The sequence below is a fragment of the Corylus avellana genome, chromosome 1 (assembly GCF_965113065.1).
Source record: "Corylus avellana chromosome 1, dhCorAvel1.hap1.2, whole genome shotgun sequence".
Classification (NCBI taxonomy): Eukaryota; Viridiplantae; Streptophyta; class Magnoliopsida; order Fagales; family Betulaceae; genus Corylus; species Corylus avellana.
The window spans coordinates 3871301-3898780 of NC_142490.1; the positions used below are offsets into that span (position 1 = coordinate 3871301).

General features: G+C 35.8%; 5 protein-coding genes, 3 non-coding genes and 1 pseudogene across 9 annotated transcripts; 6 read left to right on the forward strand and 3 right to left on the reverse strand.

Annotated features, from left to right (window-relative positions):
* The first annotated feature begins 788 nt into the window (after window positions 1-788).
* SAR1B (secretion-associated RAS 1B) lies at window positions 789-3259 on the forward strand. The gene is made up of 3 exons (XM_059581603.2): window positions 789-1027; window positions 1605-1736; window positions 2738-3259. The coding sequence occupies exons 1-3, from the start codon at window positions 899-901 to the stop codon at window positions 3056-3058; spliced, it is 582 nt and encodes a 193-aa protein (XP_059437586.1). The 5' UTR covers window positions 789-898; the 3' UTR covers window positions 3059-3259.
* LOC132173198 (small nucleolar RNA snoR83) lies at window positions 2256-2376 on the forward strand. The gene has a single exon (XR_009439289.1). It is a non-coding gene; the product is annotated as a small nucleolar RNA snoR83 (small nucleolar RNA).
* A 1385-nt stretch (window positions 3260-4644) lies between the features above and the next one.
* On the forward strand, window positions 4645-4717 carry TRNAA-AGC (transfer RNA alanine (anticodon AGC)). The gene has a single exon. It is a non-coding gene; the product is annotated as a tRNA-Ala (tRNA).
* Window positions 4718-5321: 604 nt separating this feature from the next.
* LOC148587868 (uncharacterized) lies at window positions 5322-6350 on the forward strand. Its single transcript, XM_088514401.1, is given in 5 exon segments — window positions 5322-5403; window positions 5523-5587; window positions 5883-6108; window positions 6204-6306; window positions 6308-6350. Coding segments are annotated over 5 exon segments (519 nt in total).
* Window positions 6351-6550: 200 nt separating this feature from the next.
* On the reverse strand, window positions 6551-8596 carry LOC132172587 (Tetratricopeptide repeat (TPR)-like superfamily protein). Its single transcript, XM_059584112.2, has one exon. It carries the CDS (start codon window positions 8436-8438, stop codon window positions 6984-6986), a length of 1455 nt encoding a protein of 484 aa, XP_059440095.2. The 5' UTR covers window positions 8439-8596; the 3' UTR covers window positions 6551-6983.
* Window positions 8597-9236: 640 nt separating this feature from the next.
* Window positions 9237-14018, reverse strand: LOC132172589 (C2H2 and C2HC zinc fingers superfamily protein). Its single transcript, XM_059584114.2, has 10 exons — window positions 13726-14018; window positions 13462-13542; window positions 13332-13359; window positions 13018-13100; window positions 11317-11349; window positions 10662-10740; window positions 10504-10556; window positions 10131-10191; window positions 9903-9985; window positions 9237-9435 (listed from the first exon to the last, which is right to left on the reverse strand). Exons 1-10 carry the CDS (start codon window positions 13744-13746, stop codon window positions 9343-9345), a joined length of 615 nt encoding a protein of 204 aa, XP_059440097.1. The 5' UTR covers window positions 13747-14018; the 3' UTR covers window positions 9237-9342.
* TRNAP-CGG (transfer RNA proline (anticodon CGG)) lies at window positions 13984-14055 on the forward strand. Its single transcript has one exon. It is a non-coding gene; the product is annotated as a tRNA-Pro (tRNA).
* A 2542-nt stretch (window positions 14056-16597) lies between these two features.
* On the forward strand, window positions 16598-22339 carry LOC132168566 (putative protein disulfide-isomerase A6; annotated as a pseudogene). Its single transcript, XR_015911994.1, has 11 exons — window positions 16598-16800; window positions 17706-17790; window positions 18080-18177; window positions 18338-18393; window positions 19267-19384; window positions 19567-19594; window positions 19695-19789; window positions 19974-20132; window positions 20213-20337; window positions 20555-20654; window positions 21268-22339. The product of XR_015911994.1 is annotated as a putative protein disulfide-isomerase A6 (transcript).
* Window positions 22340-24973: 2634 nt separating this feature from the next.
* On the reverse strand, window positions 24974-27154 carry LOC132172588 (uncharacterized). Its single transcript, XM_059584113.2, has one exon. It carries the CDS (start codon window positions 27097-27099, stop codon window positions 25987-25989), a length of 1113 nt encoding a protein of 370 aa, XP_059440096.1. The 5' UTR covers window positions 27100-27154; the 3' UTR covers window positions 24974-25986.
* Window positions 27155-27480: the final 326 nt, after the last annotated feature.

A 27480-nucleotide genomic window follows, 5' to 3' on the forward strand; every position in this document is an offset into this window, starting at 1 on the left:
TCCTATTTGATTTGCGTAATGGACTAAATAATCATAGGAACTTAAACAAAATAAAAATATAAAAAATAAAGGTGGTAAAACCACCCATAGAAGAGGTCGGGGGTGGTACGACCACCTGATCGCATTTTGGGGTAGCTACGACCACCTTATATTTGCTTAAGGGATGGCCGCGGCCATGGGGATATTCATCTTTGTTTTCATCAGATACTTCTACCGGTGGGTGTGGCAATTCGTGTTATCATATTGAGACATAATTGTAAAATTTTATAAATCAACAATAATTCAATCAATTTAATTAAACGGATTAAATGTTATAACTCTAATTTATTAATTTCATACCAAATTCGACATCTAAAGGCCGTTAGATATTTTTTATATGTCATTTAAGGCTCATATTTTTTAAAATTACTTAAAAAAATTCACAAATTTAATACAAAACTGTTATAAATTATGACACCCATGCATTTCACATGAATCATGATGATCGATTTTTATATCAAAGGAAAATATTTGGTACGTGGGAACTCAGGTGACATATATCCACCAACCACTGTCTGCCACGTTATTGTGTGCCTTCTTCCAAAAAAAAATACACATACCGCATAAACACCAATCCACACCGTGCACTTCTCAGTCAACGGTCCAGATTCGAAAGGACACCACCACCCGGTAACCCGATCCACCCACCCCAAGCTTCGTACCCTACCAACCCCAAAACTTCCAACCGGCCCAGCCAGTCAGCGGTAAACACGTCAACCCCCAACAATCCCAAATCAAACAATAAACATATATTCATTCCTATACCAACCCGCCTCTCTCTCTCTCTCTCTCTCTGGTTTCAATCGGGTGGCAGTGGAGGTAAATATAGGGGGTTAGGGAGGGTCGTATTAGCAAAACGATGTTTTTGTTCGATTGGTTCTACGGGGTTCTAGCGTCGCTGGGGTTGTGGCAAAAGGAGGCCAAGATCTTGTTCTTGGGCCTCGATAATGCCGGCAAAACGACGTTGCTTCATATGCTCAAAGATGAGGTACTTTTGGAAATTTTGTGTTAATTTTGTTAAGATTGTTGTGTTTGGTTGCTGAGAAAAGTTAGGGAAGTTTCGATTTCTATTTTTTATTTTATTTAAATAATGGTCGGGTTTTATGGATTTTTAGAGACTATTGGAAATTTTGAATGTTGAGCTTTTAATGGTGTAATTAAATGTTGTGTTTGGTTGATGAGAAAGTGTAGGAAATGAAGAGAAAGTGATTTAGATGTTAGATTCTCAGAGAGTATACTACAAATTATGTAATAAGTGCTACATGCTCGACTCGACTGGAGTCTGATTTGAGCTTGCCCTGATTTTTTTTTTTTTTTTTGGGAGGTTGGGGAAGCGTTTGTAAATTTGGTAAATGTTTTCAGCGGAAATTCTTCTTGGTTGATTATTAGAGGCAAAAAAATTAGGAAAGTGTGGAAAAAAGGGAATTTCCATCAGGCTCGGCATAAAATGGTTATTAGAAGTAGTTTATGTGAGATAAGTAGGGTTTCGTTTAATTTTATTACAGTTGACTTGATATTCTTTTCTCTGGGTATTGTTTAATTTGTTTATTTGATTGCCATTGCAGAGATTAGTTCAACACCAGCCAACACAGCATCCGACATCAGAGGAGTTGAGTATTGGGAAAATCAAGTTTAAGGCTTTTGATTTGGGAGGACATCAGATAGCTCGTAGGGTTTGGAAAGATTACTATGCCAAGGTAGATTTCTCAGTCTATCAATTATGGTGATTATGCTTGATTTATTTATTTATTTTTTTCTCTTTAGAATACTTGCATTTTTAATACTTGTTTTTCGTTCAGAATCAATTGTATGATTCACGGTCGAAAAATAGGAAACATGATTTAAATTATTGTGACAAGTTTTTGCTAGTAAGATAGATCCAGATTCACCCTTAGTAGTGATAAAGTTTGAGTTATACTTGTATATGCCATAAATTAGAAATATTAAATATTTGGTTTTGGAATGGAAAATTATGTTCAATTCATTTGATTAACTTCTTACCAAAATACTAAGCAAATGAGAGAAGTTGTTGCTTGTATGCATCTACATGAATTAACTCCCCCCTTTCCTCCCCTTCTCTAATGGCTAGATGAAAATATCTGCTCCATGTTCTTGAGCTTGCTGTCCCAATCGAACAGCAGCGGCCTGTGCAATTGTTTTCAGGCTTATGTTAATTCCTGGGGAACCTTGAATCATAGGATGCTTCTGCCTTCATAATCCCAGACAAACTTTTCAATGTTTATCTGATTCATGGGAGGCAGACATTGATTGTGGGAGTTCGCTGATAGCACCTTTTGTCTTTAAAAAGGTCTGCTAATAGTATCTTGCCATACAAAATTATTATTATTATTTTTTTGCCATTTTTACCAAGCTTATATTGGTCAAATATTAGATTTTAATTTCTAATACCAGATGTCTTTAATTTCTGGGGATGAAAATGCTTTGCATTTTGGAAATTTTAAAGAAACACTGATCCTGCGGGGGTGTGCATGTGTTAAATTATGAAGCAAGAAAATAAAATCTCGAGATTCTGGATTGGGAATTGACAAGTTGATGCCTGGTTGCCAAACAAAGAGGAACATGTTTCAATTTATGCTCATCATTCTGTGTTCCTCCACAACCCTGCAGGATTCTTGCCCCTATTTCCTTGTTCACTAATTCTCTATTCCTAAATACGTTTCATCTTTTTGTTCTGAAGGTGGATGCAGTTGTCTACTTAGTAGATGCTTACGACAAGGAGAGATTTGCTGAGTCAAAAAAGGAGCTGGATGCTCTCCTCTCCGATGAGGCTTTGGCAACTGTTCCATTCCTTATTCTTGGCAACAAGATCGATATACCATATGCTGCCTCAGAAGAAGAATTGCGTTACAACCTGGGCTTGACCAACTTCACCACAGGCAAGGGTAAAGTAAACCTGGCAGACTCAAATGTCCGTCCCCTCGAGGTATTCATGTGTAGTATTGTCCGGAAAATGGGTTATGGAGAAGGTTTCAAGTGGCTGTCTCAGTACATTAAGTAGTAGGCTTCAGAAGTGAAGATTTGGCATCTTATTTCTATATGTTTTTTGGTTCTACTTGGAGCTGGACATGTTGTCAGGTCGAAAATTACTCTTGGAGATATTTCACATGTTCCATTTTTGTTTTTTTTTTGTTTTTGGTTTATGTTCAAACGACAAAGATTAACTCTATGATCTATGATGAGCGAAAAGTAATTGATGATTTGTACCCTGATAGAAAGGGGAGGAGCATGTCAGGACAAGTCAAACCCAATTTTTTTTTTTTTTTTTATGTGATGAATGATGAGTTCAACATTTTGCTCAACCTCCTTTTTGCACTAATTACAAGCACGCCAGGTTCTTTGCTGCAGCCTTGAATCGAATGCGGCAATTTTAGAGCTCTGGGGATGTGAAATCCTTTTCCTGGATTGTTGGACATATAGGATGATTTAATAGATTGACCCGGCGCTTAATATATCTGCTATGTGGCTTTCATGTTTAATGTTCTTCAACTACTTGGCTCTCAATGTCTCTCTTCTGTACACTAATTCATTCCCTTTGGTTGCAATGATACTTACTACAACGGATTGCTTAACCCTAACGAGCATGATCAGATACTTTTCGTACACTAATTAAAATAATTTTTAGAAAATATTTTTCGTATTTTTTTGGTGCTTGACGCGAAGGAAAATAATAATTAAATCAAAACTTCTTTAGTTTGACGAGAAAAGCTTTTTTAATTTCTATAAAATGGTTTCACTTTTTTAAAATCATTAGTTATATTTCGAGTTGAAACTTTTCCTATTTCAAATTGTCAAACTACCACTAGAAGTTGTCAGCCATTTTTCGTCGGCGCTCATTTTTCCTATGATGACAAGTAAGTGAACAATCTAAGACATGCTTGGATAGGTGAGGCCCTTAAGGGGTGTACTCTCACAACTAGTAGAGTTTTAAAGTCCAAGTATTAATAGATGTGAGATAGGGGTGTTCAAATGGGGTAGTTATAATCGTTCCGCCAACCGCTTATAACCGCTAACCGCTTTTGTAGGCAGTTATTAAAAATAGCTATCCACCTAAGGCGGTTACGATTAGCGGTTTTAGAGATAGGGAAAAGCGGTTAATAACCACTAACTACCTGCTCTTATATATAATAATATAAATATATATATTTTATATTTTATATTAATAATAATTATAATATAACATTCAAAACGACGTAGTTTTGGTGTTAAACACCAAAACGTCGTTTTGGAGGAAAACTTTGGCCCAAAACGTTTAAAAGAAGCCCAAAAATTAGGCCAATTAAGGCCCAAAAAATAGGCCAATTAAGGCCCAAAAACACTTTAAAAGCCCAAAAGCCCATATAAAAAAAATAGTTATAAAACTGCTGGTTATTAAAAAACAATAACCACCCAAGGCGGTTGTAACTAGCGGTTATAGCTAATAACCGTTTGTTATAACTGCTTGAACACCCCTTGTGAGAGGTAGGGAGTTAAAAATTATACTTTTTTTATTTGATGAAAAATGGAAAGGCCAAAAATGGCTAGTAGAGTTGTTTAGTAAAATTCAATTTCGATTAATGTAAGAAGAGCAAGAAGTCCCTATCATAAGGGGATGTAGCTCAGATGGTAGAGCGCTCGCTTAGCATGCGAGAGGTACGGGGATCGATACCCCGCATCTCCATTTTTCGGTCCTTTCATCCAACCCCGCATCTCCATTTTTCGGTCCTTTCATCCAACTTTTTTCCCTTGTCTTAGGAAAAGACCCCCATTATTTTAGAACTCTGTGGGCTTGTAGTGTGCAGGTGCTGAACTCTGATAGATATAAATGATGCAAATCCACTAAAAAGATGACAAAACTCACTTCTCACTTCCAACTTCCAAGACAGTTTGAAAGCAACTCCAAGTTGGTGGCTGCCTCACCAGCTTCTCTCTTTCTCTCCTATTTTTGGCATTTTTAAGAATTTAGAGTGGACACATGCCAGGACCTTTTTCAACAGTTGTGACACTCAAAACCTTGAAAGCAACTGCAAAGTTGTTGGCTTTACACGCACCTACTTTAACTCTTTCTTTGAGTCCATTTGTCCCCAACAGTTACCAACTAAGTCTAACCTATCTTCACTTTCTCTTCTGTATCAACCCACCTGAGGTGGCCTAATCTTTCATCTCTCATCACAGCATTGCTTCTTCTTCTGCATCAGAAATGGCATCCTCTGTTACTGATATCAGTTTAAATAGCCCTTCCTCTTTATACCACCCATTTCTTCTCCTTCCTCACAGCTCTTGCAATGGCATTCATCTCAATCTTGCCAAAGCAGAGGTTCTTCATCCTCACTCTGATTTTCATTGCTATAGTTTGCTTCTCCTCAGGTTATGTTACTGTTGACATGAACAATCTTTTCTTCACACTATACATTTACTTATCCTTATTTTCATTTTACATTCCTGATTTTCCTTATGGGTGTATGGATATGAATCTGAATTAACAGGTTATGCACAGGACAACTCTGGGCAAATGGCAGCAAACGCTTTGTTGTGTTTCAACAATAAGTTTGTGAGTGTTAGTTAAATCACCATTTATTCAAAAAACTTAAGTGATAGATAGGAAATAGTGAACTTAATTATTTTAATAATATTCTAATGCATCTCTCTCAATAAGTAAAACTCAACACGTGAAATGATAGTAAACTATAGATTTAGGTTTAAACTCGGAACCTCTGTTCTTATACTATATTAAATCATCTAATACCTTAAAAAATTAAGTTAATAGAAGATGGTAAATTCAATCATTTCATTAATGTTCTAATATCTTTAATGTTTTTTTATTTTTTGGTTGAGATGTGGCACAGCTCTATAGTGGGTGTGATGAGGCATATAGATTGAACCCGAGTGGGAACATTAATGTGCCTTCTGGGGCTACTGATTTGTTCTGCAATGGCCCTTGCCTAGCCGAGACACAACTAGTTCTCAATTGCATCGATAACCTATTATTAAACTTCATATTCTACAATAAGGCCACCATGCCAGAAGTAAGATATGCACTAAATGCTGGCTGCAGCTACACCCCCCAAAGAGGTACCATGTTGTTTGTGCTTCTTCAGGATTTATATTAGCCTGCGTCCTTTCTCTCTCTCTCTCTCTCTCTGGTAATGGAGTTTCTGTTTGTGTAGGGAATTTCAATGTGGGAGACTATATGGGACTAACAAGCAATGCACACCGATTGCCAAATTTGATCAGCTTCTACACATATATGCTGATTACTGCATGTTGTTTCTATCTTATATGACAGCCTCAGGCGGCATTTAAGAAGTTTTTAGCGTTTGAAATCTGATGGCTGGCTTGATGAACTTCATATGAAAGAATGTCATCATTTTTTCCTTTTTGTTTTCTACGGAGAAACAGAAGGGGGGGAAAGTTGGCGAAACAGCGCCGTTTTGATATATGATTCAATTTAAGAAGCATTGCTTTTTTGGGCTTTGAGCTTATTATAAAGAAGTACAAAAACAAAGTGCAGAGAAAGTAATTAACAGGAAGATTTATATCAATTCTTGCATAAAATTCTCATTTTCTCATCCCCCATATTTTCATTTCGAACTTGACTGGAAGATATACACCTAGCGGGATATTCTTAAACTCTTAACGTATTTCTTTGTGTATTCTCTCCACAAAAATCCTAGTTCTAACTTCCCTTACCCCAATCAGCAAATTAGCTTCCTTTTCTGCTTCATGCTCCCATTTTCAACACCCTCTTCGAAATTATGACCAGGATCAAGACAGATGCCCAAAGCAATCAGCCTCCTTTGCTTTTGCTGAAAGTCAATTGCATAAACATCCAGCTTATATATCTTCATTCATGGTGCAGATGGAAAGTCTCAAGACAAAGGAAAGATGATATATCTAGGACACCAGCAAAGAAAAAAGACTTCCTCGACAAACCAAAATTTCAATAATCATCCAATAACACTCTGCCCTGGTGCTTTCGTGACGCACTTTTCCTTCATTGAAACCCTGACCTTCTCAACCTCATCCCACCTCCCTTCTTCTGCATATATATTTGACAAGAGCACATAATTACCAGAGTTCCATGGTTCAAGATTGATCAGCTCTTTAACTGCAACTTCCGCAAGCTCTACATCACCATGAGTACGGCAAGCACTGAGCAATGCACCCCATAAAGAAGCATTTGACTTCATGGGCATGCTTCTAATCAAGCCATGAGCCTCCCCCACATATCCACTACGCCCAAGAAGATCAACCATACACCCATAATGCTCAGTTTTTGGCTGGATTTGGTGATTTGCTGTCATAGAAGCAAACAACTCCCGCCCTCTTTCCACAAGGCCTGTATGGACACAACATGCTAAAACGGCTATAAAAGTTGAACTATTAGGACTCACACCTTTGTTCATCATCTCCTCAAACAAGTTGACCCCAATCTCACCTTTCCCATTAAGTGCGAGACCTGAGATCATCGCATTCCATGAAACAACATTTTTGCAAGACATTTCATTAAAAATATGCCGTGCCATTTCCAAATTTCCACATTTACAGTAAAAATCTACAAGTGAATTACCCACAGAAATAACATCTTGCAGAAGCCCTCTAGAAATAGAGTAGGAGTGTATCCACTGCCCAACATCAATGGCCCCAAAACGAGCACAAACAGGCAACACAATGACCACAGTTGCCGCGTCAGGTTCAAAACCATGATCCAACATTTCACTAAAAAGTCCCAGAGCCTCACTATCCCGCCCGCTCTGTGATAAGCAAGAAATCATCGAGTTCCAAGAAACAATGCTCCGCTCGCTCATTTGCCCAAAAAAATATAACCCCATGTCAATGTCACCCACCTCACAAAACCCTCGAATCATCAAATTCCAAACAACCACATCTCTATGATACATTGCATCGAACACCTTCTTAGCATCGTCCATTCTCTCACACGTCACGTACAACTCGACAATCCCAATCCGAATAGAACTAAAACGCTCAAACCCGACCCTAACAATCTCCGCGTGAACACATTGCCCGAGTTTTAAATCGCAAAGACCCGAACACGACTTAAGCAAAGGCGCGAACGTATATTCATCAGGCCCAATGCTACGACTCTTCAAACGGGAAAACAAGTGGAGGGATTGCTCAAAGGGTCCACGTCGTGAATACCCTTTGATCATGGAATTGAAGAGGAGGATATTTGGGTAGTGGGTTCTGCAAAAGATGCGATTTGCGTAATCCATTTTGTGAAGGCCCCCGCAAACGGAGACGAAGTGTGCGAGGACTTGGTTGGATTGGTCGAGGCCATGGCGGAGGAAGTGGGCGTGGATTTGGGGGAGTTGGGTTCGGGTTTTGTGGCCGTGGAGGAGGCGGAGGACTCGCCGCTCCACCTCGCGGCAAGCTTTCCTCATGTGGTAGTGGATCTAGTGATGGTGGTAGAGAGAAATGGCTTATTAGAGAATTAACAGAAATTTGAAAACTTTGTTGGGCTAACGGAAAATGGGGTGCCTAAAACGACAAGCACTGTCGCCTTGAGAGCTTCTGGCACTTGATCGACATGCCGTTTATTAGGATTGGCGGTGTCCAGCCATCTAAGTTGCCCCAAACAGATCATATAGGGGCTGTTCGCCATTCGCTTGGAAAAGGAAAGTGGCCTTGAACAGTGTAAAAAAAATAAAAATATTTAATATAATAAAATTTTTTTAAAAAAAAATTATAATTAATTTTTTATTTGAATAATAATAAAATATGATTGATGTGATATAAAAAGTAAAAATGTTTGAATTGAATTTTGAAATAAATAATATGAGGCTTTTTTTTTCTTCTAACCTGCTTGAGTGCTTGTAAATATCTACAAAGAAATACACTTTGCAGCCTTTGCTATTCATGAAATCATGTTTACGAGCGCCAAAATGTTATGGCTACCAACATGGGCCTACGAAAAGTTCATGGCAGCCGTTATGGGGAAGTCAGAAGTTCCAAGAAATTGTCGAACATTTATGACAGCCGCCTCGGGCCACCAGGCCTTCACGATAATTATTTTTTACGAAATGTTTTATGTCCTTTTTTTAAAAAGTATTTTATGAGAAGTGTTTGGTTTTTTACAAAAAAGAGTTATATGTTAGTAGTGGATTTCACATTCGAAAATCCGTTTTGAGAAAAAAAAAAATTCAGTGTCGCGAATAGAGTTTTTTTTAAAAAGGTTACCAGTTTCAAAATTAAGTTATTTCTCATTGTCACGTGTTCAAAAACAAGGCTCCAACGATTACATGGCAAAGCTCACTCCTCATATAGGACAGAATGAATGGTCAAACATTAAGACTTCTTGGACGAAGAAAAACCCCCAAATCCCATCATTGCTGCAATGTCCGGATCCATTTCAGTTTCCTCTTCTGCCGTCTTCTCTTTCTGAACACAGAAATAAACCAAAACTATCATGCCATCCTTGCAAATTGAAAAGATAATATGTTGGGAAAACTACCCTTACTCCATCCTAATTTGCAATATTCCTTCCAATTTTTCAGTTTGGTTACATATCCTCTACCAATCTACCATCAAGGTTGCAATGTCCCCTTTCCACACCAAAAATAATAAAAACTCAATGGTATACGGGGTATTTTTGTATTTTGGGTCACTCAATGGTAAATTAATAGAGTATATTAACCAATTTGAAAGATTGGAGGGACATTGCAAATTAGGTAATAAGAGTGAGGGGGATAAATGTACGTTCCCTAATATGTTCTTGAATTACAAAGCTTTGACCTTAGCAATACACATCTATAGGCAGGTGAAAACAGCATATGCCTTTGTTTCTCCCTACAATCTTACGACTCTAGAATATTAGTAATAAGCAGATCATGGTAGGACAGTCTCACCTTCTTCTCTTTTTTCTTTTCTCGACGTTGGCGCTTCCGTTCCTCCTCTTCTTGCTGCTGCTTTAAGATTCGTTCATCAAGATCTGAGTAAAAGAGAGAGACATGAACTTTCCACCACCAAAGCATAGACTACCAACCAATTAGATAAACCTCTAATAAAGGTGTCCAAGAGAGAGAGAGAGAGAAAATATATATGCAATTTCTTTCTGCCTCCTTCCAATTCTTTACCTTGCTCTGTGAAGCTGCCAGGAGCTCTCCGTTTCTTAAGATTTTCAAATCGCTCTTTGACCTATAAACCATAAAATTTGCAGCTCTCATGCACCATTCCTAGATAAATATGTACTTTGAGATAAATGAAATGTTCAGGTCAGACAATAAATTTTATTTTTAAAAGAATTGTGGTAATCTCTCCTCTTCTAAAATCTCCAGGTGGGGTTTCTAGCCTCCATGTTCTATATGTCATGAGGTTTACTCCTATACATCTTTGCATGCATATAGCCTATGCATGATAGAAAGTTTCCAATATAAGTTTGCATCTCTTTTCACTTAATTATTGCTGTGTTAATTAAAACTTCCTTTCAAAGTATTTGCTAAAAGGTACCTGTTCAACAGATGCCCGTTCAACCCGCATAGACATACCCAACGCTCTTTGATCTATGAAACAAAATCAAAAGAACCATTAGAAGAGAGGAAAAAACTTTGAAAAAAAGTTAATTAAAAGAATTGATGAAATCATATTGTCTATAGATAACCACATACGTTTCTTTCCATTGATATGATCCAAGTAATTTGCAGAATCCTTGACTACACACTCACAAACTGAACAGTAGTATCCAGCCTGCAAAAGTACAGATTTAATCACAAAATGACATGGTAAACAATCTAAATATAACAACAATTTTAATTAACAACTCAATTGAGCTCAACTTAATGATGGTGCCATTGTTGTTCTTCCTTTATAGAGCAATATAGAAAGAAGAGGAATGCTAGGCTTACAAAAACATTTTACAAAAAAAAATTTACAAACTGATATAGCACAACATGATTGGATATGAGATAAATTCAAATTTTGAGAAATCCAATCATGTTGTACCACATCAGTTTGTAAAAGTTTTTTTGTAAAATGTGTTTGTAAGCCTAGCATTTTCCAAGAAAGAAAGATCTAATCAATTTTTAAGATTTAATACAATTTAAAAAATCCAAATTAAACAGGCCCCTAGTAGAAATTTACCTTGCAACCAACCAGTTACACTGCATTCATCCTACCTAGCAATGAAATAGCATCTAAATAGCACCCAAAACTTAAAAAGAAAAAATAAGGCCATATTCAAATTAAATTGTTACACTGAAAAGGTAGATATCAACAATAACTATATGATGATGACATGGGACACATGAGAAAATGGTAGTGTACCTGCTGACTTAAAGGTGCCACGGGAGTAACAACCTGCAAAAGTTTTTTTTTTAAAAAAAGAAACAATATAGTCATGAATTACGCCAAGCAAAGATTTGGGCAAAAAATATTCAACATAATGCTTAGAGATGTTTCAAACTTTCAAAACTATCAAGGAAATAAAAATTCGTGCTATATGTGTAAAGAAACTTATCAGGCAAGCAAATCAAAAGACATGAAAACAATAATGGTGTATAAATATACCACATTATGCTATATGTGCAAAGAAACTTTCTTTCTTTTATAAGTAATTTCATATCATTAATAAAGAGCAGAGGGGCACAATCCTAGTACGCATGCAGGACAAATCAAAAGACATGAAAGCAATAGTATTGATTGTATAAATATACCACACTGAAAGCAATAATATACCACACTGTATAAATATACCACACTTGTCAAAAAAAAATATATATATATATACCACACTGTAAGAACATGAAATGTATAAACCCATGAAAAGCTGTATTCCATAAATTCCAAATCTAGATTGTGCCAAGCACAGCAACCAAAATTCTACTGTAAATCTCCAAGAAGAGGGTTAGTCACCTTGGCAGACATTACACCAAAGCCAAAATCCATTAAGAAACCTAATTAAGGCCAGTATATCTTCATTAAGGCCCACAGATTTATCGCTCCTGTATCAAAATAGTACTCATCTGGGATGTTAATTTTTGAGTCTCTTTAACTATAAAGGGCATTCCATATTTCTACTTCCAAAGTAAATTGGAAGGCCTGATTTTAAGATAGTCAACTGTTAGAAGCATGTTTGCTTCAAGGATGAGATTTCCATATACTGGTAGTGTGATGTCACTCCATCTATTGAATCCCCTTTCAAAGAGAGAATTTTTTTAGCATTATCTTCTTTAAAGTAGCATAAAGCAACATAGGAGACACCTAATATTCATAACAGTGTCCCAATCTCCTTGTACTAGCGGTATCAATCTCAAAGCTTAGTCATTCTTGAGGAATCTGGTTTGACATATCACTGCCAGTGTTAATAAATTGGTGCACAGAGCTAGCCAAGTAGCCAACCTCCATATTGGTCAATAAATCGGAATCCATCAATCTACAGATTGAATCATTCTCTCAAAAAAAAAAAAAAAGTGACATCTACCAGCACTATACAGATTAACCATGTCATTTGAAATGCACACTAATCAAACGTTTGATTAAAAACTTCAAAATATTTATTCTGTAAGATAATAATTAGTCACTTTAGAGTAAGGCTCTTTCCATCTATTGCATTTTATCAAAACGAAAAAAAAAAATGGCCACAACTTTGTCCAGTTCTATGGATTACGATGGTCCACATAACCTGGGAATCCAATGAACAAATCCCTCTCAACTATTGCTTATTTAAAATGATTGTACTCCTAAAACTTGGTCAATGCATTTACAAGATATCCACACAAGCGGGAAAAACATCATAAACATCCCATTGTATTGATCTGCTCGAACAAGAACTCCTCTACCAAATTTTTTGTTGTAGACGCTTTTAGGGTTTTTATCTCTCTTGTATACTTTTCGTGTATGAGGGCTTTGCCATTTTCTTTCAATAAAGTTATTATGCATTAAAAAAAAGAACTCTATAAAGTGAGCTAACCACAAATTTAAGGAGAAATACAATTCTAGAAAACAAATGAAGACAGAGCAACACACCTGAGTTTTTCCTAAGCGAGATTCAAGATCCACTTCATAATCCCTATGTTTCAAGGGCTTCCTTTGCACCGGAGGACCTCTTGCTGCAATGAAACAAACCAGTAAGGTTAATTCTTCGTACCCATCACTCTAAAATTCAGCACATTCAATTCTTTCAACTAATAACCAATACACAATATTAAATCCTCATCAATATACATGCTCACACAGAGAGTACAACACTCAATATAGTTTCAACACACACAGATACAAAGAGAAGCTGAAACCGAAAAATCAGAAACGACAAAAAAAAAAAGGATGAACAGGTTACTTACATTTAGACTTAACCCGCCCTTCCGTCTCCTATCACACGACATAAACAAGCAGAATCAACTAGGATAAATCAAGCAGAAAACGCAAACAACCCACCCAAAAAACAAAAAGCGAAAAACTTAAAAAAAAAACCTGTTTTTCACGTTCCCGAGCTCGTTCCAAATACTCTTCCCGATCAAATTTCCTTCTGAACGTGTTATCAACCCCAACAGCCTACATAAAAAAAATTGCAACAAAAAAATTTACGGTTAAACACTCAATCGTGTACAGAAAAAATAAGATTGAAGTTTTTATCTAGTGTTTTTCTCTTCCTAATATTTTCTCAGAAAAAAAAAAAAAAAACGTGTGATAAAATTCTAAGGGTTTAGAAAGTAGTAGCGAGAGCCTTGAACTTACATCGTTGCTGGAGTGGGCCATTGATATAAAACGAAAATTCTTAAATCAATCAAAAAACTATCCCAATACTATGATTGAATTATCTGAAAATTGAAGAATTTGAGAAGAACAAAAAAAAATCCAATTTGATTTTAGGTCGGAGGAGTAGAAGAAAAGTGGGGAAGGAAAGAAAGGGAACGATGATGGAAGAATTATAAAATTAATCAAGGGCTTATGCAAGATAACTAAATTCGAACATATCAAGGAGAAGGCACATGCGGGCGTTTGGTCTAGTGGTATGATTCTCGCTTCGGGTGCGAGAGGTCGCGAGTTCGATTCTCGCAACGCCCCTGCCGCCTCCGCGTGGGGATTCCAAGCATTTTTTCCTTTTGTTCTTTTTATCTGTTCGTATATTTTATGATAAATTGACAAGTTCTAGAAAGTCACTATGCATGCATTTTTTTTTTTTTTTTTTTTTTTTAATTACTACCTTTCACTTCATATAGTATCCCCACGTGTCTAATAAATTGTGGTTTTTCTTTTTTTTTTTTTTTAAAAAAAAAATCCCTCGTTTCCATTTGAGATTTATATTCCATAAATGGCAATATTAGGTAAAACACTTTAAAATATACCAGGAGAAGTCGATCCAATCCCTAATTATCATAAAAATTCAAGTCGAATTTTATATTACTCTGTTAGGATTTTGTCAGTGTCAAATGTAGATTGTGTTGAACGGTTCGGATAAACTCTTTTGATTATTAATGCTAATGGGACCTAATTGCTAGTAGCCCTGTTCATGAATGAAACTTACACTTTTACTATTTTCATATGTAATTTTTGAGTAATTGTTGACTTTATTATTTGATTTGATTTGATTTTTTTTTTTAATCACCAGTGGATGCGTGCTTAAAAAGCAGCCATTCATGAAATGGGTTGCAGGAATCCTGTAGGGATTTCTGCAATTTGTTTAGATATGACAGCCTTAATTTCAAGAAATTAAATTCCAATGCTATTCCTTCTTCCTCATTCACTTGGGGTTTGATATTTGGAAGACTCCTGATTTTTAAACGATTTCATATGCAGAACCAATTGAAGCTCTATTTCAGATTTGGAGCCAATTCGAAACTTCTTCACTATGCAACAATGCAGTAACCTGAGAAGCTGGGAATTAGATTGATATCATTGAAAAACTATGCAAAATTTCCTAGTGGTTAATTTTTTGTCCAAATTTGGTCAAGAATACAACTTCTCGATCTGCTGCTTTGTTGATATTTTCAAAGGTATATATATCGATATTGTGGTTGGAAAACCAAATTTGCCGACTATGGTACTCTTGGAATAGCATATTAAGCATTGGGTTTGTAATGATCTTCTCAAAGATCGTAAGAAAAATTCATATTAGAAGAAAAATTGTTCAAAATCTAAGTGGTAGGATGCTTGACAGGGGGAGGATCTTGTTATTTGCTGAAAAAAGGACTCAAGCTTTTATATCATTCTGTGTTCTCTTGCTTCTAAGCTTTGGCCTATGGTTTCCATTCCTCTCATGTATGTTGATTTAATGACATATGATTATGCATGTGAAGCAAAATGATAATAACCAATGATGTCCTGTTTTTTTTTTCCTTTCCAAGAGAAGTTATTTCTCAAACAAATTGACTTATAGACAAATAAAGATATTTTATATAATCAAAAAGATTATCATTTCTTCCCTAACATTTTTTTTTGTTGACTAATTTTATTGACATAATAATAAGTCATAAACTTTTTCATCTCCCATTTTCTATTGACAACTTGATCTAGTTAAAACTTCATGGTTGTTTGAAAAATTAAACTTCAAATAGGATATCATTGGTTATTATCAAAATAAACCTCTTGATCGTTGACATCAATGACTCATCACTGATATCTAAAGAAATTCATAAGGCTATGAAAATATAAAAGAATAGTAAAATAAAAGAAACTAAACACAATAATTTACATAGTTCCGTCTATATAAAGTACATCCATGTGTTAAAGTATTAGAGCATTCGTATTGAACTATTCAAATAAAAGTTTAATTTGAAGAGCAAAACCCACTTTTTAAAAATTTTCAAGAATAATTTAACTTTTTTTATTTTATTGTGGAGAATGACTTATTTTTTATTCTTTTAAAAAAATCTGTAAAGAAAAATTAATAAAAAAAGATATAAAGAATCTACACTTGTTTGAATCATAGATTTTTTTTAATAGGAAGAGTGGACTGGTTGATTTAGAAAACAAAAAAAAAAGAAAGATGAGAAATGAATTGAAAAATACAAAACGACATTTTTCAAATTAAGGTTCTGTATGTTTTCGACGTAAAATATTTTTTGTCAAAAAATATTTTTAAGAAAATCACTTTTCAAACGTTTGACATCTATGGAAAATCACAAATTTTGTATATATTTTCATTCAATCATTTAACATATAAAAATTAATTTTTATTCACAACATAAAAAAATAATTTTTTTAAAAAGTAACATAAAATATTGATTTTTAACAATGGTTCACTAGAGATTCAACGGTGGTCCGACGAATTCTAACGATTTGAAAATAAGAAGCTCAAATTTCAAAAATAATTTATGATTTAAAAAAAAAAAACATTTTTAAAATTGGACTACTAAAAATGTTGTCGGTTAATTATCATTTAACACCAAGTCAAACTGAGCCTAATGTTTGATGTAATTTATTTGTTGATGTATCTATAAAAAAAAAAAAAATAATAATAATAATAATAATAAAATAAAATAAAAACAAAACTGCGCCTAATATTGCGCAATTTTAAAGGCGCGGATATTCATGGTTTTAACGTTTATGTTGATTTTAAGGCGCGATATGTATCGCCTATTTCTGAGTTCTCTCTTGTCTCTTCCATTTTCAAAACCAAGCAAAACAAGCAAAGCAGAAAAAGCACAGAAAAATGTCAAGGTCAAGGACTTGGTTTCCCTCGGTCGCCCTAGCTTTGGTACTTTTTGCCTCGTCGGTTATCGCCGACGATGTCGTTGTGCTCAACGACGACAACTTCGACACGGAGGTTGGCCAAGATCGCGGCGCTCTCGTCGAGTTCTACGCGCCCTGGTACAAATAATCATTCAATCAGTACTTTCCCCTCTTAATTATTTGTTTTGTTCTGGAGAAAATCTCGCAAAATCAAGTCAATCTTTGAAAATATCAGATGACTTTTACTCGGCTGGGAAACGTAAGATCAAGTAGGAGTTATGGTTTCCTTCTTTTTTTTCGAGTTAATTTTCCCGGGAAGCAAACAAGAGCTAGATAAGCGTTAGTAACTTACGTATTGTTTTATGTAATCGATATTTTAGGAATCGGCGTGTTATGGATCAGCTCAATTTTTATGAGATCCAGTTAATATTATTGATTTGTCGGAATTTGATGATATTGACTGTGTGTGATAGGAGATATGTGGTTTTGGTGCTCGATAGCGCTATATCTGAATCTTCATTAGCCTATTTATATCTGATAATTTATCTGGTTGGCGGAGAGAATTATGTTGATTTCGCTATATCCTAACATGCAAGCGGTGGCTAGAATGATTTTACAAAATTATGTGCTATTTTATGGTCTTTGATCCAAATAGGTATAACTTGGACTGAAGCTAACCTCTCACCTGCTTGTCCATTTTCTTATTTTGTAATGGACAAATCGGACGTTAACTGTTGGTATCTTCTTATTGCATGTGTTTGTTATGAAGTTATTGTATATTCAACATAATTGATAATCAGGTGACACATTGATTGGATCAAGGCATTTGTCTTGCTGGATTATATGAATGCATGCTTGGTGGTTCATTAGTGCAATTAGGAGCTTGACCTACTGTATATCTATGTTTCTATTTTTAATGAGTTATCACCTAGGTTCCAATCGTTCGCAACACCTGATTTTATTTTATCATTGCAATACCGTTTTTGTGAAAACTTTTAGGGGGATGTCAATTGTAATATTAACTATTTTGTTTCCTATGGCAGGTGTGGCCACTGTAAAAAGCTTGCTCCAGAGTATGAGAAGCTTGGCACAAGTTTTAAGAAAGCAAAATCAGCTACGATTGGGAAGGTCAGCTCCTTGAATTCTATTACCTTTTTTTTAAAAAAAAAAAATTTATTTATAATTTATAATATTTCCGTGTTGCTCAATGTATGATTCTTGAGTAATTATACTGGTTGCCAAACTAATGGGACCGTTTAATTGCATTATCATCAGTTCTTGCTATTTTGGGTCTCAAACATCTACTTATCTTAAATCAGACAATGGACTTTTTTTTTCCCCGATATGTTTCTACTTTTATGGCCAATGGCAATCAAATGACATGTTATTTCACTTCATTTGATGGTTTCTGGTGCAGGTGGACTGTGATGCGCACAAGGGCCTATGCTCTAAATATGGGGTTTCTGGATACCCCGCAATTCAGTGGTTTCCTTAAGGGTCCCTAGAACCCAAGAAGTGAGTGCCCTCCATTTCCCAAACTTCTATCCAATTCTCTCTAATAAGAACATTTCCCAAATTCATGTGCACACTTTAAGGTCTAAACATATTTTTGACCATTTTTAGCTATTAAGAATATTAAAGTAGAAACATTTTTATCAAATTCTATATGTCTTAGGTATGAAGGTGCTTGTACTACAGAAGCCCTTGTTGAGTTTGTAAACATAGAAGGAGGTATTAATTTGTTTCTAGTTTAATTGAATTTAGTGAACGAAGAATTTTTCTTTTTGTTTTTAATATTTCTTGCATGATGTTTCAGTTGCTCCCATCTGCTTTTTTCTCCGTCCTCTTTTTTGTTGTTGTTGCTGTCTCTGTTTTTTGGTTGCTCCACTTCTTTTTGTTGCTTATGTATCAGCAAGAGTTTGAATACTTTCAATGGACTGTGTTGACTTATTGTCCTTTTAACTTTCAATGGAATATTTACATGTTTTATCTTAATTCTGCTTGAGCGGATTAATTGACCATAATATTGCTGGTGCAATAACTTTGCCTTTTTGCCAACCTCTTGAAGTTTAGAATTTTTTTTCCAATTTTGCTCCTTTAATTGCTGACTAGACATGGTTGGTATAAACTTATAATTTTGTGACACTTTGGAATGGGTGGCTCTTGTGAGGTTTGAAGATCTATCATTTTCCTCTGACTATTGGAAATCAAATGAAGCTTTCATTATGCAAAGTAATCTCATCGCATACATGTTTTGTTAATAATTGACTTGTGGCTTGAACAACAAGTATCTTCATTACTTTAGAGCTGAATGATTGATAATTGAACATTTGTTTTCTAATACTTCTTCATGATGCCTGTCAATGGATTAAAAATTTATTCTTGATTTGTAGTAAATTATGTCTTGAGTTATTCATTGTTTGATTGCTGCCCAGCATGACTTGCTGCAGGGACTCCGTCTCAGGGGTCTCTCTAGTTTTTATCATGCTTTAGTACTTCTGCATGGTATGTCATACTGCATATCATTAAATTTAGCTGCTCTAGTGAACACCTTACGTACCTTTAGTCAACATACATTGACCTCGAAGTGTTGCTTTGTTCTAGGGACCAATGTCAAAATAGCCGTAACCCCGTCAAGTGTAGTGGTACTAACGCCAAACAGTTTTAATGAGATTGTCCTAGATGGAACAAAAGATGTTCTGGTCGAGTTTTATGCACCCCAGTAAGTGATGTGTTCCTGTAATATGCTCTTTCTTTGCTCTGCTATATTAATGTTGGGAAATCATTAAGCTATTCTCAATCCATATGAGGGGAAAAGGCCTTTTTTTTTTTTTTTTTTTTTTTTTTTTGAAATGTTGCATCTCTAAATTGTCTTTTCTATTTTTTTGCCTGCGCGTGTGGCAGGTGTGGCCATCGCAAATCCCTTGCTCCAGTAAGTATATTATTGCTACTTGGTAGTATTATTGGTGCAGATCTTTATATTGTGCCTAGACAATGGTTGTCTTGATCTCTGTCTGCTGTCTGTTCTCTAGACTTATAAAAAGGTTGCAACAGCATTTAAATTGGAGGACGATGTAGTAATTGCTAATCTTGATTCTGACAAGTACAAGGATTTGGCTGAAAGTGAGTTCAGTACTACAATATGATTTTTTTTTTATCCTTGTAGGGCTTGTGCTATCAACTTTTAGATTTCTGTGATTGATGATCAAGGACTTAAAATAGAACTCCCAAGTGAAAATCCAATAAAACCAAATAAAAAAAAATCTGTAAAGAAATTGAATATGCCTGATGCAATGATGCTGTTTTTGCAGGTATGGTGTCAGTGGATATCCCACATTAAAGTTCTTCCCAAAGAGCGACAAAGCGCTGGTGAAGATTATAATGGTGGCCGAGATTTACTTGACTTCGTAAATTTCATTAATGAGAAAAGTGGCACTAGTCGTGATGGGAAACGAAAGCTTACATCCAAAGTAAGATATCTATATTTGTAAGAGGATCACAATATAACACATTTGTATTTTCTTGATCAATTTTATATTTCTTGATGTAGGCTGGTATAGTTGCAAGTTTGGGCAACCTGGTGAAGGAGTTTTTGGGTGCTGGAAGTAAAGAGAAGAAGCCAGCATTTGCCCAGATAGAAGAAGAAGTTGAGAAACTCAAGGGTTCAGCCGCCAGGTTATAACAATGACGTAGTATTTCTGTCAAAGAATTTTTGAATAAAATTTACTCAAACTCTGTTTGAATGTAAATGATTAGTGGCTGTTGCCATGTATGACTTTCTTAATGGAACCACAGGGAATTATTTTAGTAAAAGTCTAGAGTTTGTGAGATCCAAATTCATATAGTTGACTTTCTATGTCTTGTAATTCTTAGCTCTTGATTATCTTTTTAGATATGGCCAGATGTACTTGAAAACTGCGAAGAACTATATGGAGAAAGGTGCGGATTATGCCCAGAATGAAATCCAGTGGCTTGAGCGCATACTTGATAAGGTAATATTTTCATCATTTTGGCAATAAATCCATGCGGATAAGATACACTTGAAACATATTTCATATCTTTAAAAGTTGCAGAGATGCTGGGATAATGAGTTGACTACTGTTGCATGCTGCTTCTTAATCATATAAATTACATGATATAATTGCTTCATATCATACTAGTATGTTTTCAATTATAAACATGGAATCACCCATTCCAATATATAAAAAATAATTGATTTGAATCTTGCCAAGAAGTACTTGGTACTACAAGTGTATGAAGATGTTTATGACTTTGTAAAACTTTCAAAAACAGAAGGGATTGTTAGTACATCCATGGTAAGCTGTTGTCTGCCTTTCATACAGGATAGGAAAAGTTGCAAAATAAGCTCAATGCAACAACTCAAGAAAGCTTAAATTTCTACCGGGCCTGAAAGTCTTGGGGTCATTTGTCTAGGCTATTACTACTATAATGGTGATAATATATTATGGAAGCCAGTGTTATTAGTCAACAGTAAATACATGGATATAACAGATGTGAAATGTTATTGACTTTTACGAGGACTATCCTGGAATTCAATCTGCATACAAACTTAACGTTCTCTTGTATCTTGTATTGTTGGTGCAGCCTATCAACCCATCAAAGGAAGATGAGCTCACTCTCAAGAAGAATATCCTATCTACCTTTGCTTGATCCTCAGGAGTCACAAGAAGAGTCGTTCCCGGGTTGGGTCTCTCCACTTTTTGCACTTTTTTATGTTATAACTTGTAGAGGATAAAAAAAAAAGGTTAGCTTGCACACACAGTTATGTACGGTGTCGTTTGTTAATATTTTTTAGAGGGTGTTTTTTGTTTTTGGTTTGAAAAAAATTCTCACATAAAAATAGTTTTGCATGTTGTTTATTAGTGCTTCTTCTTTTTTTTTGGGAAAAGAGAGAACAAAAAAAAGAAAAAAGACTACGTAGTGTTTTTGCATTAGAAATCTGATCATCGTAAGTTCCTGTTGACCTAACAGGACATAGATTGAGGACTGTTATAGAATATTTCGTATTCCACTGTATTAATGTCTGCTCCCAGCCAAAGTACTGTGAGTACTGAACCTTTTCTATGAAATTGAACTTTGCATGTGCCTTTGTGTACAATAATTGGAACCAATTTACATGTGTTTGTCACACTAGATCTCCTAGAGGATCTTAAGGTACAATTCCAATACTGTTTCCGTAATGATTTTCCCGTTTCTTTCTTTCTTTCTTTTTTTTTTTTTTTTAATCTTTTCAAATACATGGTGATGACTGGTGCTCTCTTTCTCTTGCACGCATGACGCATGGCACGTAGACAGGACACTTCCAAAAATTGATGTGTAAGGTGACTGGAGATGTGGGAGATACAACACATAGAAAATGGGAGATACAATAGGGATCTTAGAAAATGTGCAAGCTTGAATAACCATCCTATTGTACTTAGTAGGGGTCGTCCCAACAGTAAAACAAAATAAAATCTATTGTACCCAGTCGTGACAGATGATCAATTTAGGACTGTACCATGTATCTCTGGACCTAATCTTCTAAATTTTGTATATAATGTGCTTTTGTGTAGAGTGTTTTTAAATGAAATAATTAAGATTTTATCATTTTTAATATTTTCAGTACATGTGATATGCAAATAACTAGAAAAAAGTAAGGATATTTTAGAATTTGAACCCGAACATGTCACGTGAAAACGTGTTTTTGTTACATTTTCAGTTTGGTGTACCCTATCCTCAGCTTTGGTGTACCCTCCAACAGTGGGTAGCGAGAGACCCTGCGGCTTTCTGTGGGGATGGAACTATCCCTCACCATCTGGAGAGGAGGAAGGGTGTGGAACTCTCCTTTCCTACACCCGGACACCAGAAGGGGACAATGAGGTGAAGACCTACCCCCTCCATGCTCTAGCCTCTAAATTCTAATGGGTCCTTTTTTTGTTTATTTATATTTATATTCTTAAAAAAATAAATAAATAAATCCAAGCACTTTTTAGGTTTTTTTTTTCGAAAACTCTTTTCAAACAATTATCTAAAAAATACTTTTAAAAAACTTGTCCATATGCAGTTGTCTAAGAATTTAGAGGTTTTCCTTTTTTTTTTTTTTTTTTAATATGGACTGTGATGTCCTTGCATATCCCAGGTTTCTTGTAGGTACTTTGTTTGATAACATTTTTTTTCCTTCTTTCTTTTGTTTTGGAAAACAAAACAAAAGTATTAACAAACAACTTAAAACAAAAACATTATAAACAATTCAAAACATAAATTAAAACATTCAAAATTACTTTTACATTTATATCACATCATAACACTTTTTCAAACAAAAAATAAAAGGCCCCATCTAAAAAGCATTAGCAAAATGAGCCACAATTCTAATTAGAAAGAATGGTGAAATACTTTATTAATACTTGTGCTTTGCCATGTTATGCCATATTGGTGTACAAAGTGTTACAAATGGTACATGTGGATATCCTATAAACGCAATTGGTACTTCTACCAATTTTCCACCTAAAAACTAAACGGCCGCCATGTTAAACCTATTAAGGAATGCCACGTGTCCCATATGTTACATTGATATTATTTTTTTAAAAAAAATTAGGAGTGGCTTGACTATCCCATATTGCCGTCATAGAGATAGAATTGGCAATTTGGGTGGTTCGAACACAGGCTGGCCATAGGAGGTGGTAATTGTTGATGGGTTTGACGTGACCAGTCATTAATTTTTTGGACGAAAATACTAACTGGGTTTACAACACCTTTGCAAATCGAGATACCATCAAACTAAAAACCCTAAAAAGAAAAGAAAATTAAGCAAACATATACTTTGAACGGAAGAGTTTGACCAGGAAATAGGTTGAAGGTGAGTCTGAAAAGAATCACACGGATGGCGCACGGGCAAAAACAATCCAATGAGAAAGAGGTGGGTTTGCAATTGCATTATTAGGCCCACGGCGGCAGTGTGGAGTGTGGGAGTGTTTGTTGATGTCCATGTGAGGCCTTAATAAGATGTGGAAACAGACAAAAGGGTTGCTCTCACACCATCCCATCCACACCGTCTCATGTAGTCATTGCAATGCAAACACCCAACAGTGACTGTTCTTGGGGCCTGGGGGATGTTGCCACTTGTGACTTGCCTGCCTCCAGAGAATTTACTTTTACTTTCTCTCTCTCTCTATTTGTATATTGAGAGAGAGAGAGAGGATTAGATTCCCTTCGACTTCATCATACAAATACTGAACCTCTCTGTAGATTGCTCTGAAAATATGACAACTTCTTACCTAAACCTTGGTAAACTCCCACTCCATTATTTCACTACCTTTCTTGACTTTCCTCATAAATACATAATTACACCACCCTCATCAGTCAATTGAATTGAAAATATGTCTTTTCCCCAGATTTTTTTTTTTTTTTTTTTGAAAAATGTCTTCCATGTCTTGTAGATCCTTTGAGGATTCAATTTAGGTTAAACAGGAGTTCAGGAAAATGATTTTGTTGGGTAACTTTTATATATATATATATATATAAAAGATGAGAATAGTCATTACTTTCATAAATTACAGAACACAAGTCGAGAATGTCCACACATTCTCAAGTATTAATGTGACACTCTTAACTTATAGTCAGTGTGTACATAATTCAAAGCATAAGCTTGGACTTCTATCTTTTATATTTATTTATTTATTTATTTCACTATTAAAATTACTGCAATATTTCACTATTAAACACAGCATATATGTTGTATTTTTGTTAATAGTTTAGATTTAACTTCAATTTTTTAATTAGAAAGAAAAAAAAATTAAATCTAAATGTTAAAAAATTACAACAAATGTGTTGTAATGTTTTTGTGCCAAGTAGTAAAATGTAACGGGGCTGTTGCAAAAATTATAAGAGAAAAGGTGGTGATTCTCTGTGTTGAATAGGAGAGGGGTTGGTGAATAGTCATGGGACCAGAACCCTATCAACCAACATTTCCAACACAGGTAGACTGTGATTGAACAGTGGAATTTTCACACAATCTTTATAGTACGACCCAACTTTATGTTATCATTATTGTTGATTCTTGGGATAACGTAAAAACTTTGGATATGAGCAAATGCACAATAATGGCGATGGGACCATATTTTCCTCTTGCCACCATTTTCTACTACCTAAATTTAATGAAGTTGGGGCCTCGCATCTTTTAACAAATTGCCTCAAAAGGTCGAAACACTTTCACTTTTGTGGTGAAAACAAATCATTTAACCACATTTCTTAAAGTGATATTTACACAGTTTGATGTTCATGGTATGGGAAACAAAGGAAAGACCCATAGAGAAGAGGCCAAAAAGAGATGTTTCACACTTTCTTGTGTTTTTTGATTAGATTGACAAAACTCAACAAAAACAAGTCAAATGTTTCATAATCTCACAACTCCTTTGATGTCAAATCCAGGAGACACCATGACCCATTTGAATTTAGATGTGTAATCTTCCCTTTATCAGCACCATATATATGGATCTCAGCCAAAGCAAAATCATTGCATAACAAAAAGAAGTGTAGCTTCTGGTGGCCCCAAAACTAGTAACACAAAAAGCAAATTTGCTAATCTCATGCTCTCATGATCTCATCCATCGGCAAAAATCCCAGCCAGAATGTCATGAAAATGTGTATATGAATGAAGCAAGAGCTTGAGCCAGGAGGATACAAACGAAGCCTGCACAACGGCTGTGGGTTGGTACTGTGGGGGCATGTAGTTATGGGGGGGGGCCTTCACTACCAAACAGGTTTGGCTATGTCCACCACATGAGGATCACATTATTGATATCCAATAAGGGCTTCTCTATCACAATAATGCAACTTAGTTTATCACAAAATCCTCAATTTTCTTTTTTTAGGGTTTCGCACGGACTAGATCTCTGGACACCGTATAAAAAGCTCAAGCGTGTTTCCCGGTCCAACCTTAAATCTGATGCTTAATGAATTATCTTTGCCCATTTGGGGTTTAAGCATCAGATTATTGGCACAACAATTACATTAACTTTGATTGAACTTCTCCAAGCTGCTTACTTGATTAACCATAAGAAACAAAGATTTTGATAACTTTATCTTTCTCATGGTTTACAACAATCTCTATGAGAGAAAGTAGAGCATATCAAGGCAAATGGGGATAAAAGATCAACCCCATTAAATCAGGGACATCTACTTCTCTTTTTAACCGGAAAGAGAAGACCCGATAATAAATACATAGATAATCAAACAAGTCCTAAATAGAATAGAAGAAGCTCAAAAAACAAAAAAAAAAAAAACAAAAAAATCTATACAATTTTTCTTGAATCCCCACAAAGATATTTACCTGGAGGAGACTGGGTTTAAGGCTCTAGCAAACCCATTCATAGCCCCATAACCCTTTGAACTAAACCCCAAGCAACCAAGCAACCCTTGCCTATAAGGCAAAAAAGTCTTCCTTTTCATTCCCTCGGTTTGAGCTCTATTAGCCGTGTAATGCAACTCATGCGGCGACGGAGGCACTCGCCGCTTTCCGATCCCATTTGTCGGCTTTCCGGCCGCTTTCTTGGTCGGAACTTGTGCGTTTCCTTTACCTTTCGCCGCTTCTGAAGGCACAGAAACCGAGCCTGGAAGCGTTTGGTTTCCGGGTTTCTTTTCTTTAGTGGGAGCAAACGAAATTGTAGACCAGAATTTGTTGTTGCTTCTTCCTTCGCTTTTGCTCCTGAGGAAATCTTTTAAGAATACCCATCTCTTTGAGCTTCTCCCAGCTGAAGAAGATCTTGAAGACGAAGCAGAAGCCGAAGGAGTAGTAGTCTCTGAAGACAAATCCTCAATCTTTTCCCGCTCATTCTCTTCCACTTCCAAACAACCATTCTTGTTTGCTAAGCTCATATCTTCATCTCCACCCTCATTTTCCACCCACTCAAACTCTGTGTTTCTCAGCGGAGACATAGATCTGGTTCTTCTGCGCAAAGATTTATCTCGTAGCCTCAGATCTCTGCCTCTCACGCCAAGCCGACCCGCGTCATACTCATCCACCTCCGCTTCAAGATCCAGCAATGGAGCTAAAACCTGAGGCTGCTCCAAGTGGGTGGAGAGCTTCATGGGCCGGATCTTCCCGTTCAAGAACAGCTCATCCGCGGAACTCATAGACCCGGTACCACACCCGCTTGACCCGAACCTCGCAGAGAACTCAAAGTCGTCCATTGATGAAGATTGAGGTGGTGTTTTGGCTAAAGCTATACTCAGTGCAAAGTGCATTGGGCTTGCCGGAGCACTGTAGAAGAATCCAGTGACGGAGCCACGGCCAGGGCTGGACGGAGCACTGACATAGGGAGTGGAACAAGAGCTATCAATGTCTTCGAAGGTGGGTTGGGGTTCGTTGGTGTTATGGGTTTCGCCATTGGTGTGAATTGGAGGGTCTCGGTTCGAGAGTTCGCCATTGTTGACGTCCATTGTGTAGTTTGTTTGGGGAAGAGGGAGGATTGCAGATATAGAGAGTGGGGTGAGTGGAGTTGCCCTTCAGTTTGGGCTTTTATTTCGTCAATGCCATTTGTCTTTTCATGTCCGTACTAGATTTCAATTTGCAAATTACTAAAAGAACCCTTGCTTTGTTTTTAATGGAAACAAAAAACACGTTAAAACTTGAAAACATTTATACACTATCCATAATAAATAAATCAAATGAAACATCAATTTACATGGTAAATCTTTGTTGAAAATACATTTGGAAAAAAAAATATATAAAATTAATGTTTATGGTTTACCTAATTTATAATGAGAGGAATGTTACACATTCATATCTGCTATTAAATTTTGTCAAAATATTTGATAGAT